The 17,670-nt window shown below is 33.8% G+C and overlaps 1 protein-coding gene across 1 annotated transcript; it reads right to left on the reverse strand.

The window, feature by feature from the left end:
- Positions 1-1,412: 1,412 nt before the first annotated feature.
- LOC127878832 (potassium voltage-gated channel protein Shaw-like) lies at positions 1,413-17,042 on the reverse strand. The gene is made up of 4 exons (XM_052425357.1): positions 16,868-17,042; positions 3,901-4,296; positions 2,915-3,018; positions 1,413-2,555 (listed from the first exon to the last, which is right to left on the reverse strand). Exons 1-4 carry the CDS (start codon positions 17,040-17,042, stop codon positions 1,413-1,415), a joined length of 1,818 nt encoding a protein of 605 aa, XP_052281317.1.
- Positions 17,043-17,670: the final 628 nt, after the last annotated feature.

A 17,670-nucleotide genomic window follows, 5' to 3' on the forward strand; every position in this document is an offset into this window, starting at 1 on the left:
CTTTACAAAGTAATGTTTAGGAATACAGTCACACCTGTCTAAAGCAGCCAGTCAAACATCCTTATTTTTGGAGAGATATATTCATTTAAAAGAGCTCAAAATCTCTTAAATCGGATTTTGGTGAAAATACACTTTCGAAAAAAAAAGTTTTAAAAATTTGAAAATTGCTATTAATGATCTGCACGAAAGTATCTGGCCCGCCCGGGAATCGAACCCAGGCCGCCTGCGTGCCAATCTGACGCGCAACCGACTGAGCTAGCCGGCGAAACAGTTACATAACTAGCAAAATCCATGTAAAGTGTGGTTAGGTTAGCTGTTTCTGTTACTGCTAGTTACGACGACGACGACGACGACGACGACGACGACGATGATGATGATGATGATGATGATGATGATGATGATGATGATGATGATGATGATGATGATACTTTTGTCACTTCCAATATTAGGTTAATACAATGTATTTGAGTTTGAAAAAAAGTTTACACATCGGCAGACTATTTCATTTATTAAGAAATACATAATTTATGTACCATATACGTAGGCCATTTTCATTTTTATGAGTTTTTTTGGTATGTACCAAATACGTTTTGGCGAGCATAGAAAAACTTATTCCAACCGAATATGGTACAATGTTTGTACCATATTCGGTCGAAAATTGTACCATCTTCGGTCCGAGTATGGTACATTTGTACCATATTCGGCCGAATATGGTACAAATGTACCATATTCGTTTTTGTACCAAATACGGTCCGACAATGCTTGCATGAACAATTCACATACTGTAACACATTTAAAAAACAACACGCAAAATCTAGATTATTCAATCGTTTTGCGTTTCTACAGCTTTATCATGTATCGATTTCTAATTATGATTGCTAATAAAGGAACACCTATTTTCGGTATGTATTTACGTCATTAGTGTTTTCCCTGATGTAAAGGTTCTTTTAGTTCTTTTATCTTTTACAAAACGTTGAAAAATTGACATTTAAACAATATATGAATATTTTTATTAAATAAAGATACTTTGCCGATAAATAAAGATAATGCCAACATTATTCGATGTTATCTTCATGTGTAAATATCTGAGCAATTAAACCACGAAAGCAATATTTTAATAGCATGGATCTGTTACTGGAAGTATTTCTGCGGTGTACACGAGAAATTGAACAACGGAAGTTTTTTTTTGTTTTAGGATTTTCAGCGAGTTTCATATTAAAATGACGATAAAAGCATTGGCATTCTTCAACTGGCACAATCGCTTTCAGAGTTGATAAATTTACAAAAATAATTACTTAACACTCATGTTCAGTTAAAATGAGACAGGCACTATTTCATTAAACAACAGCAACATCATCAACAAACAAAGTAACACAAATAATAGCAACAAGAACACAAAACGTCATAAGCCACTATTTTATCGACTTTGTGACAGCGTTTTTAAAAGCTTCGTTTTTCTTCTTCGCTGGCTGTACGGCAATATGGTTGGTATGAGATTTTGCATTTAGTCCGCCATTTTTTAAATTGAGCGCATGTCCTCCATTCTTTACACGCAAGTGCACTGCTTGAATGGCCGCTGGATCGTTATTTATTTCGGAACTTATCGTAACAATTCCATCTGTATTAGACGAGGTTCCGGCTTCTCTAGGTGTATTTAAAGTTGACTGAGCACCTATTGTCGTAAATTTGTTATTTGTTTTATTAAAATGAAAAAGTTTTCGTATCGTTTCGAACACAGTTTTCTTCCGTGTCAGTTGCTTTTCGCGAATTTTGTTCTGAGAGTAATAATCATTAAAATTTGTTGCAATAACAGCAATTGGCATTGATAGCAGAAGCAATCCGCATACTGCACACAACGCTCCAATAATATATCCCGCTGTAGTCACAGGAACGTAATCCCCGTAACCAACGGTTGTCAAAGTGACGATCGCCCACCATATTCCTATGGGGACGTTCTGAAAGTTTTCCGGGTGAAAGAATTCGGCATAGTAAACAAATCCACCGAATAAAGCGCTCGTTATCGTAAATGTCAACCCAAGTAGACCCAGCTCCTGAATGCTCGCTTTCAAGACCAAGTAGAGAATCTTCAGACCGCTGAAATGTCGAGCAAATCGAAACAGCCGAAGAAGTCGTAGAATTATCATTCCTCTGATGAAAAGATAAAACCATAGCAATTGATCGTTGGTCACCATATGTTCAATGTTACGTAGACCAAACGTGATCATCATGGAAATTACTACGATTATGTCAATAATATTTAACCAAAACTTGAAAAAAGCCTTTCTGTTTGGACACACGATTATTCTGAGGACGAGCTCGATGGTAAAGAACATCGCACAGCAGTCGTTAAGGATACGCAGACTGTCAACCATCTCTGTGCCAACCATTAGGGCAATCTTTGAGTTGCTGTGTTTTTCCAGAAGGGTCTGGTATATCTCTGTGTAGCGGGAGCTGTTGTTTGGGTCGACGGGCGAGCTCCGAAACTCTTCATGCGTACTTAGGATAAACGTGATACACGTTGTGATCACGAAAGACATATAGATAACACTGTAACCCTGCAGGAAAAACACGAATCACGACGAATAGTTAAATTTTTAAACACATTTTTCCAGCTGAAAACTTTTTAAAATATTAATTGCAGATATATCATAAATACATATAATTTTGAAATACACTCTCAAATGCCGAACAAATGTCATAAACACTACATAGGCATTATTTCCACAAAGATAATACATATCGTTACACCATTGATTGTTTTTTGCATGCTGATCGATAGTCATGTTGTGGCAAATTTAAGTTTAACTTCAAAGTTGACAGAAACCAAATTCATGTTAAACATATATTAAGTAGTATAATATACATAATGCAAGCACGATTGCGCATTTCAATACAAATATTTGAACCAACGTACCCTTGCTAGTCTTGAAGACTTTGGTCTATCCATGATTTCCCATAGAACGTTTTTTATACGCGCCCATTTACTGGTCTCCAACTGGTCAGACGTGTATTCTAAATCTAACATGCAAGATTGAGAATAAAATTAAACTTCAAGCAGAAAAACACGAATATTTCACATCGAATATAAATTGAGAAGCAGTAATGGACGTAGACGTCTGATGAATTTGCTAATAAAATATTAATGCGTCGTCGAATTGATATGTGCTTTGTTTAAAGTGAAAGAACAAAGAGTTTAACGTGTTTTGGTCTAGTTAGAACCATGATTTTTATCACGATATTTCCAAGGTTGTAAAAATTCTTTTCATTCGTAAAATACAAACAAAATTTGAGTACTTATAATGCCTACAGGAGACTTACACTTCACGTTTGTTTATATAGTTTTAACTTTTGTAGATGATAAATTTTAAGCTTAAATCTGTCTCTCACGTTTCAACATCGTATTAATTTAATCTCAGTGACTATTTGATTTTTTTAAAAATTAAAATCAAATCATGTAGTATGTACTTCAAAAAGCAATTCATACGAGGCGTACTGAATGTGGTGTCCGCCTAACAAACGGGAGGCCACGGGTTCGATCTGTACCGTGTGAGCGTTCGTTAGATCTCCTCTAGTACTGGTTCAAAAAAAGAAAAGGATTCGAGAGCTTGTAAATAAGCCATAGGCCTTCGATGCAATCGTGCTAAAATAAATAGGTTTAACCCACGTATGCCTAGCGTCTAGAAAAAAGGCATTGGCAAACAGCGTAGACCAAGATGAGACGCCACATGATATGGCGTCTCATCAGGATATGCGCTATTTGCTTAAAGAAATTTCTGTAAGAAATATTCTTAATATATAAATAAGTATACTAGACATCCCTAATTTAGGATATAAATTGATCCAATTTAGAAGGATGGGATAGTCCACTAGGCATAAATGGGTTAACATCATTACGCCTACCTGTGGTCTCAAACTGCTGCTTCAGGTTGTGTGACACCTCGAGCTCGTCCTCGAATTTGAAGAGACTTGCCACACAGCAGTCCGCGATGCTCATTGAGGCAATCTGCCAGTACTCCAGCTCGTTTCGAATTGTGGCGCCACACACGTGCTTCGGCAGATGCAACTCCCCGGTGCGGTAGAAATCAAGCACGAAGTTGAACGTGTCCGGATTGCGGTCGAAGAAATAAACGCCCAACTCAGGAACGTATTCCTTCGAGTTCTTCGACAGTATTGATAGGCGCGTATCTGGTACGGAGATTAATGTTGCCTTCGTAGTGAGGAACGTTTTTCCTCCAACGTTGAGGTTAACGATGTCTGGTCGCAAGTGTTGCGTTGATATGCCTGAATTGTCCATCTCTATAAATGAAGTGTCATCCATTAGTTGCCTCTTATAGTTTCTATTTGTTTAGAGCACATCAAGTTAAAAAAGTCATGTATTGTTGCGACGAAACTATCATGAGAACTGAATGATACCATGTTATTGATTCATTTCCGTACAATACAATTAATCCTAACAGCGAAACCTGTCATATTTACAAAGTTTTTTTTAAGCAAAATCAATTACACGGTTAATTATGTCTCCTTTTTTGTCAATATATTATGTTCACCATATCCATGTGTACTGTAGTTGAAAAATCCAAATGTGTACTATTTTTTCATCGGTATAAAATCTGTTTTCACCTGCCTCCAGCACGCCATGTGACCGCAACAATCGTCAATTATATTCTAAGAAATTCGATACGCACTGACATTAATCTCTACAAGTACTCCTCATGACATATTCATTGTTGCTTAGTAAAATTAACAACAAATATGTACCACTGTGTTGGGCAATTAGATCACTCAATGAAGAAGTTGTCATGCACGGAACTGAACATTTTAAGCCCTATCTGATATACAATAACCACTTAACTAATGAAATATTAATTTAATAATACGTTTAGCGCAATGGGGCATCGCGTAGGTCGTCTGTATCAAACGTCGCGTAAAGAATGAATTCCCTCACATTGATCCTCTGTAACTAAAACCGGAATCAATTATCGCTTCTCGGACTGAAGATGCAAATCACAGCCCACGATATGTTTTCAACTCAAGATGGCAAAGGTCATTAGCAGCTACTTACCACATCGGTTATACAGCTTTACATATTGAACACGGTCATTATGGTCATTATTGTTGTTTATTACACAATTTGTTCTTTTGTATTTCCGTTAAAGCATAAATCTCATTCTATGATATTTTTACTTAAAAAAAACAACGTACACATTCAATTTTCCTGTAATAAATTGGTGTTAAAAGACCTGCCAAAAGCATGGTTTGTGTTATGGTTATATCAGCTTACATAAGTGTAGTATCTTAAAAAATTAAAGACTATGTATATAAATATTTAAGCACAACCTTCGACATTGTTTTATGAAACCATTAAGACAACAATTGTTATAGGGGCAAATCAAGCAAACAAAATTGCTTAGCAAAATACCTGAATATTATAAGCAGATAAAATAGCATGTATAGATGTGTTTCTAAGTGGTATATGCAAACTCACAAATAAACAATGATTCATTGCAATTGCTTATCCTCTTTATTCTTTTTAATAGAAAAGCTCTTTTCCGTTTTTTGTGTGTCAAACATATCAGTAAGTGATTATTGGCAGTACATTGTGAAGAAAACGTACGAAAACTTATCGAAAATCTTGAACGCGGTTGCTATAAAAACACTATGAATATTTTAACAGTGTCTTATACTGGATAAAGCTATAAATAGTTATTTTTAGACTTTTTGAAAGTGAAAAAACAAACAGCGTTTTTTTAAGACGTTTTTCTTTTGTCTGTAACATCATGGGCCTTGCATCGCATATAAGGAAAACCAGAAAACAAAATACTTATGTTTACCCTTGGTACCCTTGGTATAAATAACCTGTTCACCGATGTGTGTATTGTTAATTATTCCGTACACTGTCTTACCTTGGCAGCTTTAAGAGTCGCATTTTAAACTGCAGTTATAATACCAATATATTAACAGGCAAAACTATTAAAATATTTAACGACGGAAAATTGCACGCTGTTTCGTTTGCTACAAAGCTCTGGACAGGTTTAAAAAGAACAGTATTATGATCCAGTACTAAACGATCGAAATAAGTTATATATCCCGCTAGAATAACTCAATGAGCGAGTTTAAGGATATACATTTAAAAACATAATCATACTTTGTAAGATTTATAAGCAAACTACTATTACTGCCTCATCCTTTCAGCTATACAAGTTAGCCATCCGTAGATGATGTATCTTTTTGTCAGCTATATTTGGCCGTTGGAGATTTATACAGTGAGTTCTTTTGTTAAAATATTTATAAAACGATACATGGTAAGGTATGATCATAAACGATGTTTCATTGATGAAAATAACCTGCAAAAATGCACAATGAATATTTATTTGAACTTCTAACAAAAACATAACGTCATTGTTTGTCAATAGCTAAACGGTTCACGCTTCGATCGGCTAATGGACGTTCAAAGCTTTCAAAGCTTCATTTAACATCATCAATATTGACTAAGGTACCTACGTATATTTGCCCGTGTATTCGTGTAGATCGATGCGCATTTGTATACAAGTAGTAAGGTTTTGTTTTGGAGCACATGGTCCATAAAAAAGTGCAGGCGTTTGTACTCCCCGAGAGAAAGTAGCAGAAAGGCCCACGTCGACGCTTTTTCCGTCTTTCAGAAGTCTAGCTTTGCTCGCATTGAGTCGTGGGGATGTGAACAGAATTTCCCTGATAATCGCTTCCGTCTTGCCGTCCGTCAAACTCTTATGATCTGTATTTCAGGAATTATTTTGTTTTGAAAAAATTGACATATTCTAAGAAAGTTTCTGTTTGCGCACGAGATCCAAAACCTTACAATCTAAATTAGATGAAACTGAATATGCAGTGTAATAATTATTGTGGACATGTGTATCTTGTCAGGTGGTTATGCTCAAATAACTTTTGAGCTATGTCCCTTTTAATAATAATGCGTTTTCGCGTGAGATTTCGGACATAGCAATTAGTTTCCAGGCAATATCTGAAATACGTATTCTCTGAATTTGATCAACATTTAAACACAATACATCTAAAGGGTTGACATGTATATATTGTTCTCATGTGATTTCCAATCGTTTTTCAGTAAGCCCTTGATTAATACATGTTAATTTATTTTTTAAATATACTTTTGCCGTGAAGCGACCACTGTCATTTATACTAGTAATTAGAATTTAATTAAATTGTATAAGTGGTTTACCTATACTGATCTTATTCCATTGTAAAATTGTCCCACTCTAATTTCTTTTCAGGGCATTATCGCCCTTTTCTTACGAATTGTTTGTTTTACCAAGATATCTCAGAAACCAATGATTCCAATAGGATGAAATTTTGCACGTAGTTGTTTTTAAGTAACAATAATGTATTTTAGAGGCTTCTAAGATGTTGTTGCTAATTAGGTCATCTACGATCTGAACGGGGTGATACTCGATTTTCCAAACCATTTCTTAATTGAGCAATAGTGCTCGTATTTGAACTCAATATTTTCATTATATATATATATATATATATATATATATATATATATATATATATATATATATATATATATATATATATATATATATATATATATATATATATATATTAATGTTTGTAATGTTGTATGTAATTGAGACTACTATAAGAATAAAATAGTATCTGATTTGGTAAGAATGTGAATATCTTTTGACAGGCAGTTAATCTCGAAATATCGTATCGTTCAGTACGTTATAACACTTTTATCACAATAACGAAAGTTTTAAGGATGTCTTTGTTTCTGCTTGAAATCAGTTAAGCTATCCAATTGATGTAACAATATTCAGTGTGTTTTTAGATTGGACTAGCACATTCTGTCAGGTCTTTTAAAGGTACCGTCAACCACGACGACGAAGAAAAGAAAAGCTGTAAAATACCTTATTTTTTACAATTTTTAGTTTATATTGATTTAAATATATCGACTGGTATATTACATTACTTGAAAAAAGTTCATATTTTCAGTATATTCGGTAGTAAATTTTCGCGATGTGAAATATTATTTCATCAAATGATTTAAGCTACTTTTAATGTAATTCAGTTGGAGAACCATTCCGGTTTGGAGTTTTTATTGGATTCCTTGTTTAAATCGATTGGCCAGTTGCATTGGATGGTTTTATTTTTGGCTGATGATGTCTTTTTTATTTAAAATGTTAAACTTAATCAGATTCTATGTACACATGGTTTTAATGTATGTGCTCTTATGATCAAACACGTAACGACATACCAAACAAAACAACATCTCATTATACAAATATATTATTAGCCTAATAATATATTTGTATAATGAGATGTTGTTGTTGTTGTTAATAATTAGGTTAGCTCTTGTAAACTGACACGACAATAAATTATCAGGGATATCAATAGATTATTTTGGGGTGTTCTTGATATTCATTAACCTGTTACTAACGCACGTTTATTGGCACGTATGCAGGCCCGTAGCCAGGGTTTTAAAAAGGGGGTGCGAATTTTTGCCTTCGAGGATTGTTATTAAGCAACGAAGTGGCAAAGGGGGTATGTGTTTGAGGGTGTTCCTCCTGCAATCGGGGGCTTTAGAGGTCCTCCCCTTAAACAATTTTGAAAATGAAACGTAAACTTCTGCATTCTGGTGACTTTTTTTACTGTATTTAGAGACTGAAGTTATAGAGCATTTTTATATGAAATTCCACTTTCATTGACCATGCTCAGTGACTGATCGACATGAACATGATATATCATACATGTTTCCCCCACCACGTTTTTCAATAACCACCTTTTTCGATCAGTCACTGAAATACATCATTTTATACGGTGTTTAACACGACATTATTATGCGCGCACACACTTTGTTGAAATATGCAACAACAAATTTATATAATGTAAAATTAACAATAAAACACGGTATTAAATATCATTATTTATTGGAATCTTGAAATCTTGATAAAATTTGTTCGTTTAACCATTTCAACATTCTACCATTTATATATCGAACAAATTAAATGGAAATATTTGACGTTTTTTTTCAAAACAACTGTTTGTCTTCTACGATGGATAGTGTACCAGAGGCATAGCATTGCTCTAAACGTGCTAATAGTGTATTGTACAACAAACACTGATTAACAAAACTGGTTCTTCTTTAATGTGTATCCAAACTAAAAAGAAATCAAAATGGTATTACTGCCAGTTAACTTTAAAAAAAAACACAATTTTTAACAAATAAGTTATCTTTTTCTAAACGTATTTCAGAAACATATGACACTTTAAACTTCATTAAGACCCTATAACCACAACTACCGGCCCTATGGTTTCAAAGTCCTTAACAATGTATACCAGGCCCTTGAAGAAAAAAGATGCACTTATTTGCACATTATATGCTCGAGATCACAGTGAAATTTAAACGTTAACGTCCATCTGATCATATGAAATAACGTTTTAAATTCATTATAAAAACTGTTTAAGAATAGGACATTCTTAGTATCAAGTTTGACATAATTAAAACATTGTGGAAAGTTATGTATGTGGAGCAGAGCAGATGCCATTAAGTGTTGTTTAACTACAAAAGAAAGCTTCATTGCTTTGTAACAATGATTTTTTTTCTTGTCATTCAATAAACATTATCATGAATTGAGCATAGCTGATATTTGATTTTGCTGGAATACCCGTGAGGGGATCCGAAAATGGTTGTGAGGGAAAAAAACAAAAAGACAACTCAGTCTGTCGAAAATGCTGTGCACAATGTGTTCTTGTTATAAATCGTGGTATAATGCAAAGTAATTAACCAGTGACTCATTAGTCTTCAGCAATAGTCGAAGGGTGTCTTTTGAATTCAGTCATTGTCGAAAGCTGACATAACATTCCGTTAATTATCATCTAAAATGTATTTTCTTTTTTATAAGATTATTTATTTATTCAAGTTTATCAAATGGTTTTTTCCAGCCATTAAGATTCATTGTCGAAAAAGGTTGTTGGACTGGGATTTCAACCCACAATAAGTAGGCTTCAACATTTTGTAATGATATCTTTTACAGTTATAGACATTAATAACGATGACGAAGGTTACAAAACAACCATTTAGTATCAAATATCTATAAATAAGTATCGACTTTGTACGGATTATAGTGCCAGGTTAATTATTTTGCAGTATACAGAAAACAAATATCTATTTGAAACAAAGATTCCAATTCCATTTTTCGGGAACTGGCTTCTTAGATCTTCTCAAATTTTGCTGTCACAACTTCTGTTGATTTCAGCAATTCTACGGTTAAAACTTGTAAATAAAAATTACGCGCTATCCTGGAAATGACTTAATCGAGAAATTAATTATACGGTGATCTGTCGGTTGCATATTAAATACAACATTTGTTAACGCTAAAATACGAAGACTCACTGGGTTCCAGGAAAAAAAGTTTTTGTGTCAAATAAAGTTGGGTGCAACTTATAGTACATTTTTTTACTCGTCCAAAACATTGGGTGCGAACGCACCCAACGCACCTAACGCACCTAACGCACCCAACGCACCCCCCCTGGCTACAGGTATGGTATGTATGTACTGTATATGCATCGACCTTAATACATTCGTAAGTATAAAACAATTGTTCAGCGCTGATACATTTTTATTACACGGTATAACAAATTATTTTGAAAAAATATGTTTGAATAACCCCGTGAAGTATATAATATGACAAAAATAACTAAGGCAATACCATACTATTGAAAATCATTAATTAATTGTAAAGAAGAGAGCGACCAATTCTAGAGAATTATTGAAGTATAAATCCCAACAATCCATGCAATTATAATAACAGTGTTTGCAATATAGTTGATTGTAATCGATCGATCAAGCACAACTCACCGATCAGCGCAGAATGATATATTGAGATATAAGAGTCAATACGTGGGAATGAGCATACAGAGGTATCAATCGTTTATCGTTTATCGAAGACATAACTTTGATTTGAAATTTAAAGGGGTCTTTTCACGCTTAGGTAAATTGACAAAATATTAAAAACAGTTGTTTCATATTCGCAAATTTTCGTTTTAGTTATGATATTTGTGAGGAAACAGTAATACTGAACATTTACCATGCTCTAATATGACCATTATCTTTTGACGATTTAAAACCTGAAAATTATGAAGCGTTGCAACGCGAAACGATTGCATAATTTGGAGAGTTCTGTTGTTGTCGTTATATTTTGTGAAACTACGAGTATTGCTTATATAAAGTATACAATGCAGTTTTCATTGTAAGAGCACGGATTGTCGAGGGGTCTAAGCGTTAGTCTTCAGGACTCCAGGGGTCAGTGGTTCGAGCCCAGTTGAGGGTTACTTAAAAAAAAAAATTCATTCTTGTTTTCTACTGGAGCTTTTTAGATCCAATGTTTACATATATCAATATAAAGCATTTGATGACAATTTCAATACATGCCAAAATCGGTGAAAATGTCCCTTTAAGAAAAAAACTGCAGTGTCATCTTTGTCCTCCATACTGGATAAAAGCCTTAGTAAATAATGGCTTCGTGATAATGGATCATTAGTGGGATTTTGGTTGTGATTTAAACTGTTTCATTGAATTAAAAGAGTAAAGTCAGGATCAACCTTAATGATGAACATTCTTCTCCAGACTGACCATTCATTAGTTCATGTATTTAATTTGATTTAATTAACACAAATGGATTGACAACAGCCTTTCTAAGAGTATCAACTTTTTGTTAAATAATCAATAAGTGCTTTAGGTATTGACACATCTATTTGATGCGTATCAATCAAACTAACAGCAAAAATTGGGTAATTATGTTTTTCATATAACCTGTGATGAGCCGTCGGTTATGGACAAATTGACATAATTTGTTTTTATCTTATTATCCGAGTTTTACTTCGATATATTAAAAATATAAACATTACGTCGACATCTGTGAATTATGTTTTTTATATAGAAGTATGCGTATAGTCCAATGTCATACCAGTCCAAAGCTTATTGCACTTGGTATCATGTTTTTTTTATACTTGAACGTCCGACCGATAAAGGCGTTCGCCCGTTATAATATTTACTTAAAAACACAACTCAGATGTAGGTTTTAAAATCGCAATCGAAACACAATCAAGTCGATGACATTACAGTTTAATTTACTAAATTTAGTTGTACATCGGTAATTCATAAAAACTATTTCAACTATCATGAAAGAAAGGGAGGTCATTGATTTTTTATTGAATAAGCATTCTTTAAATGAGTCTTATCCTCAAATATTGGCCGACTGTCTAATAGACCTGAAACCTCACTAAAGCCATTATTTGTACTTTGTTATATTTGATTCAATGATACTTTGTTCACATTGAAGTTCATTGTACCCTCATAATTATACTTTATTATAAAACGCGAGTCATTATGGGATATTTTACGTATATATCACTCAAAAAGTGGTTTTGCCATAAAAAATAAAAGCTGTTTGGTATGTTACAGTATATTTAAGAGGACATTTCTTTGACCTTAATATGTAAAGATGTTGTCCCGGACCATATCTCAACTCGCGTTAACTGTTTGCTTATTCCAATTCGATGGCTTGTCACATCTCGAGGTCGATATGCAAACTAAATTTAAGAGGTAAAGAGTAAATAAGACAGACAAACAGACAGACAGACAGACAGACAGACAGACAGACAGACAGACAGACAGACAGACAGACAGACAGACAGACAGACAGACAGACAGACAGACAGACAGACAGACAGACAGACAGACAGACAGACAGACAGACAGACAGACAGACAGACAGACAGACAGACAGACAGACAGACAGACAGACAGACAGACAGACAGACAGACAGACAGACAGACAGACAGACAGACAGACAGACAGACAGACAGACAGACAGACAGACAGACAGACAGACAGACAGACAGACAGACAGACAGACAGACAGACAGACAGACAGACAGACAGACAGACAGACAGACAGACAGACAGACAGACAGACAGACAGACAGACAGACAGACAGACAGACAGACAGACAGACAGACAGACAGACAGACAGACAGACAGACAGACAGACAGTTTATTCAGACTTATACACAAGTACATCGTTTTCATATTCAAATATACAAATTATTTCTGTCACGAAATTAAGCAAATGAACATAAAATTACATAGCATTACATAGTCGCTAAAGAATACAAATATGATTAAACAATTGTAATAATACGAAAATTCAATCGCAGCGGTAATTGAATCTGTATACAACATTATTTAGAATCGTATTTCTTATTTCTTATAACAAAGGCTTCATTCATATATTTACATACATTTGAAAGTACTGCTTTGTCACTTGAAGCTAATGACATGTGAAATTTATACACAGATGGGTTTATATAAAATGTACGGCTAATATACTTTATTCTAATATCAGTATAAGAACGGCAAATACCTATAAATGGGTATTGGTCTTCTAAATCTAAACTATTACAACATAAACAATAACGCTCATTTCGTGGTATGTTATTCTGAGCGTATCTGCCAGTTTGGATTCTCAACGGATGTGCAGAGCCTCTTAATCTAACAAAAAATGTGCGTAAACGTCTTGGAAGCAAGTCTAAATATTTTTCATAGACCAGTGAGGTTTTAAAAACTGTATACATATCTAATACAGAACTGTTATTAATTTTTTCATGCCACTCGTGTTTATAATTGTCAACAAGTCTACATTTGAACTCGCTAATAAAACTATAAGCATGCACAACGTTTGGATTTTCAAATACATAACCGAATCCATAATTATATAACATGTTTTTAATATTTGAGACCCAGTTTTTATAACCTTTATTACAATCAGCTAAAGCTTGTTTGTAGACAATCTGTATTATAATATTTTTATTTTTTAGTATTTTAAAGCAATACTTCAGAATTTTAGCATACCTATTTACATACAACGAATATCTACCTAACTCACTATAAACAGCAACATTACATGTATTTAATTTAACCTGTAACAATCATTTGCAAAACTTTAAATGTATACGTTCAATATTATCAGACTTTGTGAAACCCAAAACTCTGAAGCATAATTCAATATACATCCCACAAATGAGTCAAACAACTGACAAAGTAATTTTGGTTATATGTCAATGTTATTGCATTTAAACAATAATGCATTCACGGTGACATTAAGTTGTAAAGTTATGTGAAAAGGGTGCAGGATCACGTGACTGTGTGTGGTTCCCTTTTTTAACTTTAATGCATGTAAACACGACGATAAGTTGTGTTTTATTTTAAATAACGTAAAAACAAATTCTTTCGAATTTCAACTTGTGCTTAAAAGACCGATTTTTATGCTGCTTATGGCAATGTGAAATTCATGAGAAGTACTTTAATAATACGCCCGTGTTCTTGTTCAAAGTTCGAGTTGTACTACACGGTTATGCTTCACACAACGTGATATTTTGTTGTTTGCAATGATTTATTCTCATAGCTGAAGAAATCGGCCCAAACTGCAAGAACAACTGTCTTTTATGCACTTAAAATTTTTGCAAATGTATTTCAATGATATATTTGCAAAACAAAAGTTCGTAATGGTGTGATTACATTCTGTCCAGCCCGTGTGTGAACCCCTGAAAACCCCTTTATTCTGCACCCTGTAAAGGTAGTTAACAAATGTTTTTTGTAAAATATAAATTATAGCCGTACGTTTAGAAAATGAACAAATTTTACTGAATGTGCTTAAACGACGCATTGTATTACAATACTGCGTATCGAAATTCCTTTAAATCTTGTCAAAAAACGAAACACGATGAAACAAAACGTCAGTATAATTAAATGGTCATAAGTCTTTATATAACCAGTACAGAATTTTATACAATTGAATATGCTTACATTTTTGAAAATTAACTTTAATATGACGTTTTTCACAAATTAATTAAACTTCATCTTATTCAACTAACAATTGAGGTAAATGATAAACGATTAACGATTTGACGTTTTGATATTCAGCTGGTTAGGTCATAATGCAATGAACGTGAGTACTCTTCAGTTACAATGTTCAGATTTAGGATATTCACCCGTAAAGACCAGCTCATATGGTCAATTAACCGAAAACCAAAACACAAAGATTTTCACAATGGGTTTGTCAATAATTTAAAACCAAACATTGCTGCTTGAAAATAGTTTTAACTCTGATGTTAACAACACTCAATTATTCGTAGAGTACTCCAAAGGGCATTGCCTCTATAGTTTGAAAACAAAACAACTCCCACTTTATCAACTTAAAAACTCTTTCAGTAAACGACTTTAACATACAGTACCATTGTGAGAACACAGTTTTATACACAACCAGTAGGTTATTCAAGCTTATTGCCATCAAAGACATGTTTAGAACAAATAACATAAGTCATAAATAAGTAATGCAATTTCATGTGATATATAATATTTCGTTGATGATCACTTAAAGACCGTTCACAATTTTTACATTCGGTTGAATCTTAATTACTTTCGGATAAAGTAATTATGAATGATTAGAAAGCACGACTCTTTTAAATTAGTCACAACATTTATAGCTCGATCGTTCAACGGCAATACTTATTGAACTTCAAAGGGCATTGCCTTGATGGTTTGAATAAACAAATACAACAGTGTCAAGTTTTTCATTCAGTGAATTCCATGTCTTTGACACCGTGAGAACCAGTTATTTTACATAACCAGTAGATACACGATATATATTCCATTAATTCATAGAACCCTGAGGATTATTTGTTAACTAATATTGTTTTGCTTGTTGAAAAGTGCAACAACTCAGCAAGTATACACAGTTTACGCGTCATGGAATGCGCGAAAAATATCGCAACATACATTATAAAAAAATCTTATAATGTTATGCATATTGATTTGCTGGAAATATTCCGTAAAAATTGTGTATGCATTATGCATGTTTGAGTAAGGATTTTTGTAAATAAATGAATTGTGTCTGAAGCGAACATGTTTATGGAGTGTCTTCGAACTGTTTATTTTTTCAGAGAAATATTTGTATCCTTCCGTAGGTGGGAGGTAGCTTGCTGTTGCTGTAATTTGTTATATTTATCTGAGTGTTTGAACAATACAAAATGACAATGAATATTGTTTCACTAAAGGCTGACTGACATTACTGCCAATAGGTTGAATTAAGTACACGTCTTATAAATTTTAATTCTTTAAATACACACACTTGAAATGTCGCACGAGAAGGCACCGATGGTTCATATGTAAATCAATCTTAAAAGTAAATATTTTACTATTCATAATCATTATAGGAATGTCAACTACGAATTTGCCTCTGAAAACATGTTTTTGTTTTTGATATACATGTGTTTATATGTTTATTTGCATAAAAACCTGTTTGGAAAATATGTAAAATGTTTCCTTCATAATAAATACCATTATATTTTGTTTCTTTATTCTGCTTTACATACTAGTGAATCGTGAAAATTCTATCAAACCTACACCAATAATTGAATCACCCTGGTAAAAATTACACTATTCTAAGGCGAACATACAGATTTACAAGTAATCGTTTTACATATGTAACAACTAGAAACAAACACCTTTTACAATTCGTCAAGCAATATCAAACGATAAAGAATAACAGGATGTTTGTTCAATTTCTAAATTCAATGCACTTATTAGGAATAATGATGCTCTTTGTATGTTTACATGTGTTGAAATTAAATGCAAATATACTTATGCAAATATACTTATCCAAACATAGTTCATCAGCCATACCATACAATTAAAAAGGCTAAATTTAGACAGAAAACATTTTTGTCGCCGAAAGCTCTTTAGTCGCCAAGGCAACTTCCTTGAGGAACACTACAATCAAGAGCGCAGCATGTCGACAGCGTACCGTTGATGCTCACTCTACAGCCACGCGGTCTTAGGTACGAGCCCACCCAGTCAAGGGCTGTACCTGAAACACCGTACTGGAAACGCAGGACATTCAGAAGTACACCGTGGTCTACAATATCGAACGCGGCATTCATGTCGATTGCTATGAGGGCCGTCACTTCCTGTTGTTCCATTCCTGCTAAAATGTCATTTACGATCCGCAATAAGGCCGATTCACATGAGTGATCTGGGCGATACGCAGACTGATATTTTGGAAGTAGTCCTAATTCATTACTGTGCTCATTAAGTCTTTTCAATGCCACTTTCTCTATAAGCTTTGAAATAAATGATAGATAACTTACTGGTCTATAATTTGACAAGACAAGCTTAAGGCTTGACATATTTAATAAAGGCCGCACAATTATTTCTTTGTATTTTTCAGGAAAGACACCTTCTGACAAAGACAGGTTAATGAGTTTAGTTAGTACGGGTAAAAGTTCCGTGGTATATGTCTTCAATAACTCTGTGGGTAAAACAGCAAGCTCAGATGATGTGGTATTAAGCTCACTTATTAATATTTTAACTTCATCTTCTGTAATATCTTTGAAGCTAATCAGAGGAGGAACATTCCGTGTGGGTGGTGTCAATTGTTCAAAATCACGTAAGGGGTCGGCTTTAATTTTATTCATATACATACGAACAATAATTGAATCTACATGATGTATAAAAACCTTATGACAACGTTTGGCATCACGAAATCTCAGATACACATCACACTAAATCAGAGTAAAAACCTAGGTCACCAGTTCAAATGATAATAAT

The sequence above is a fragment of the Dreissena polymorpha genome, chromosome 4, assembly GCF_020536995.1.
Source record: "Dreissena polymorpha isolate Duluth1 chromosome 4, UMN_Dpol_1.0, whole genome shotgun sequence".
Taxonomy (NCBI): Eukaryota; Metazoa; Mollusca; class Bivalvia; order Myida; family Dreissenidae; genus Dreissena; species Dreissena polymorpha.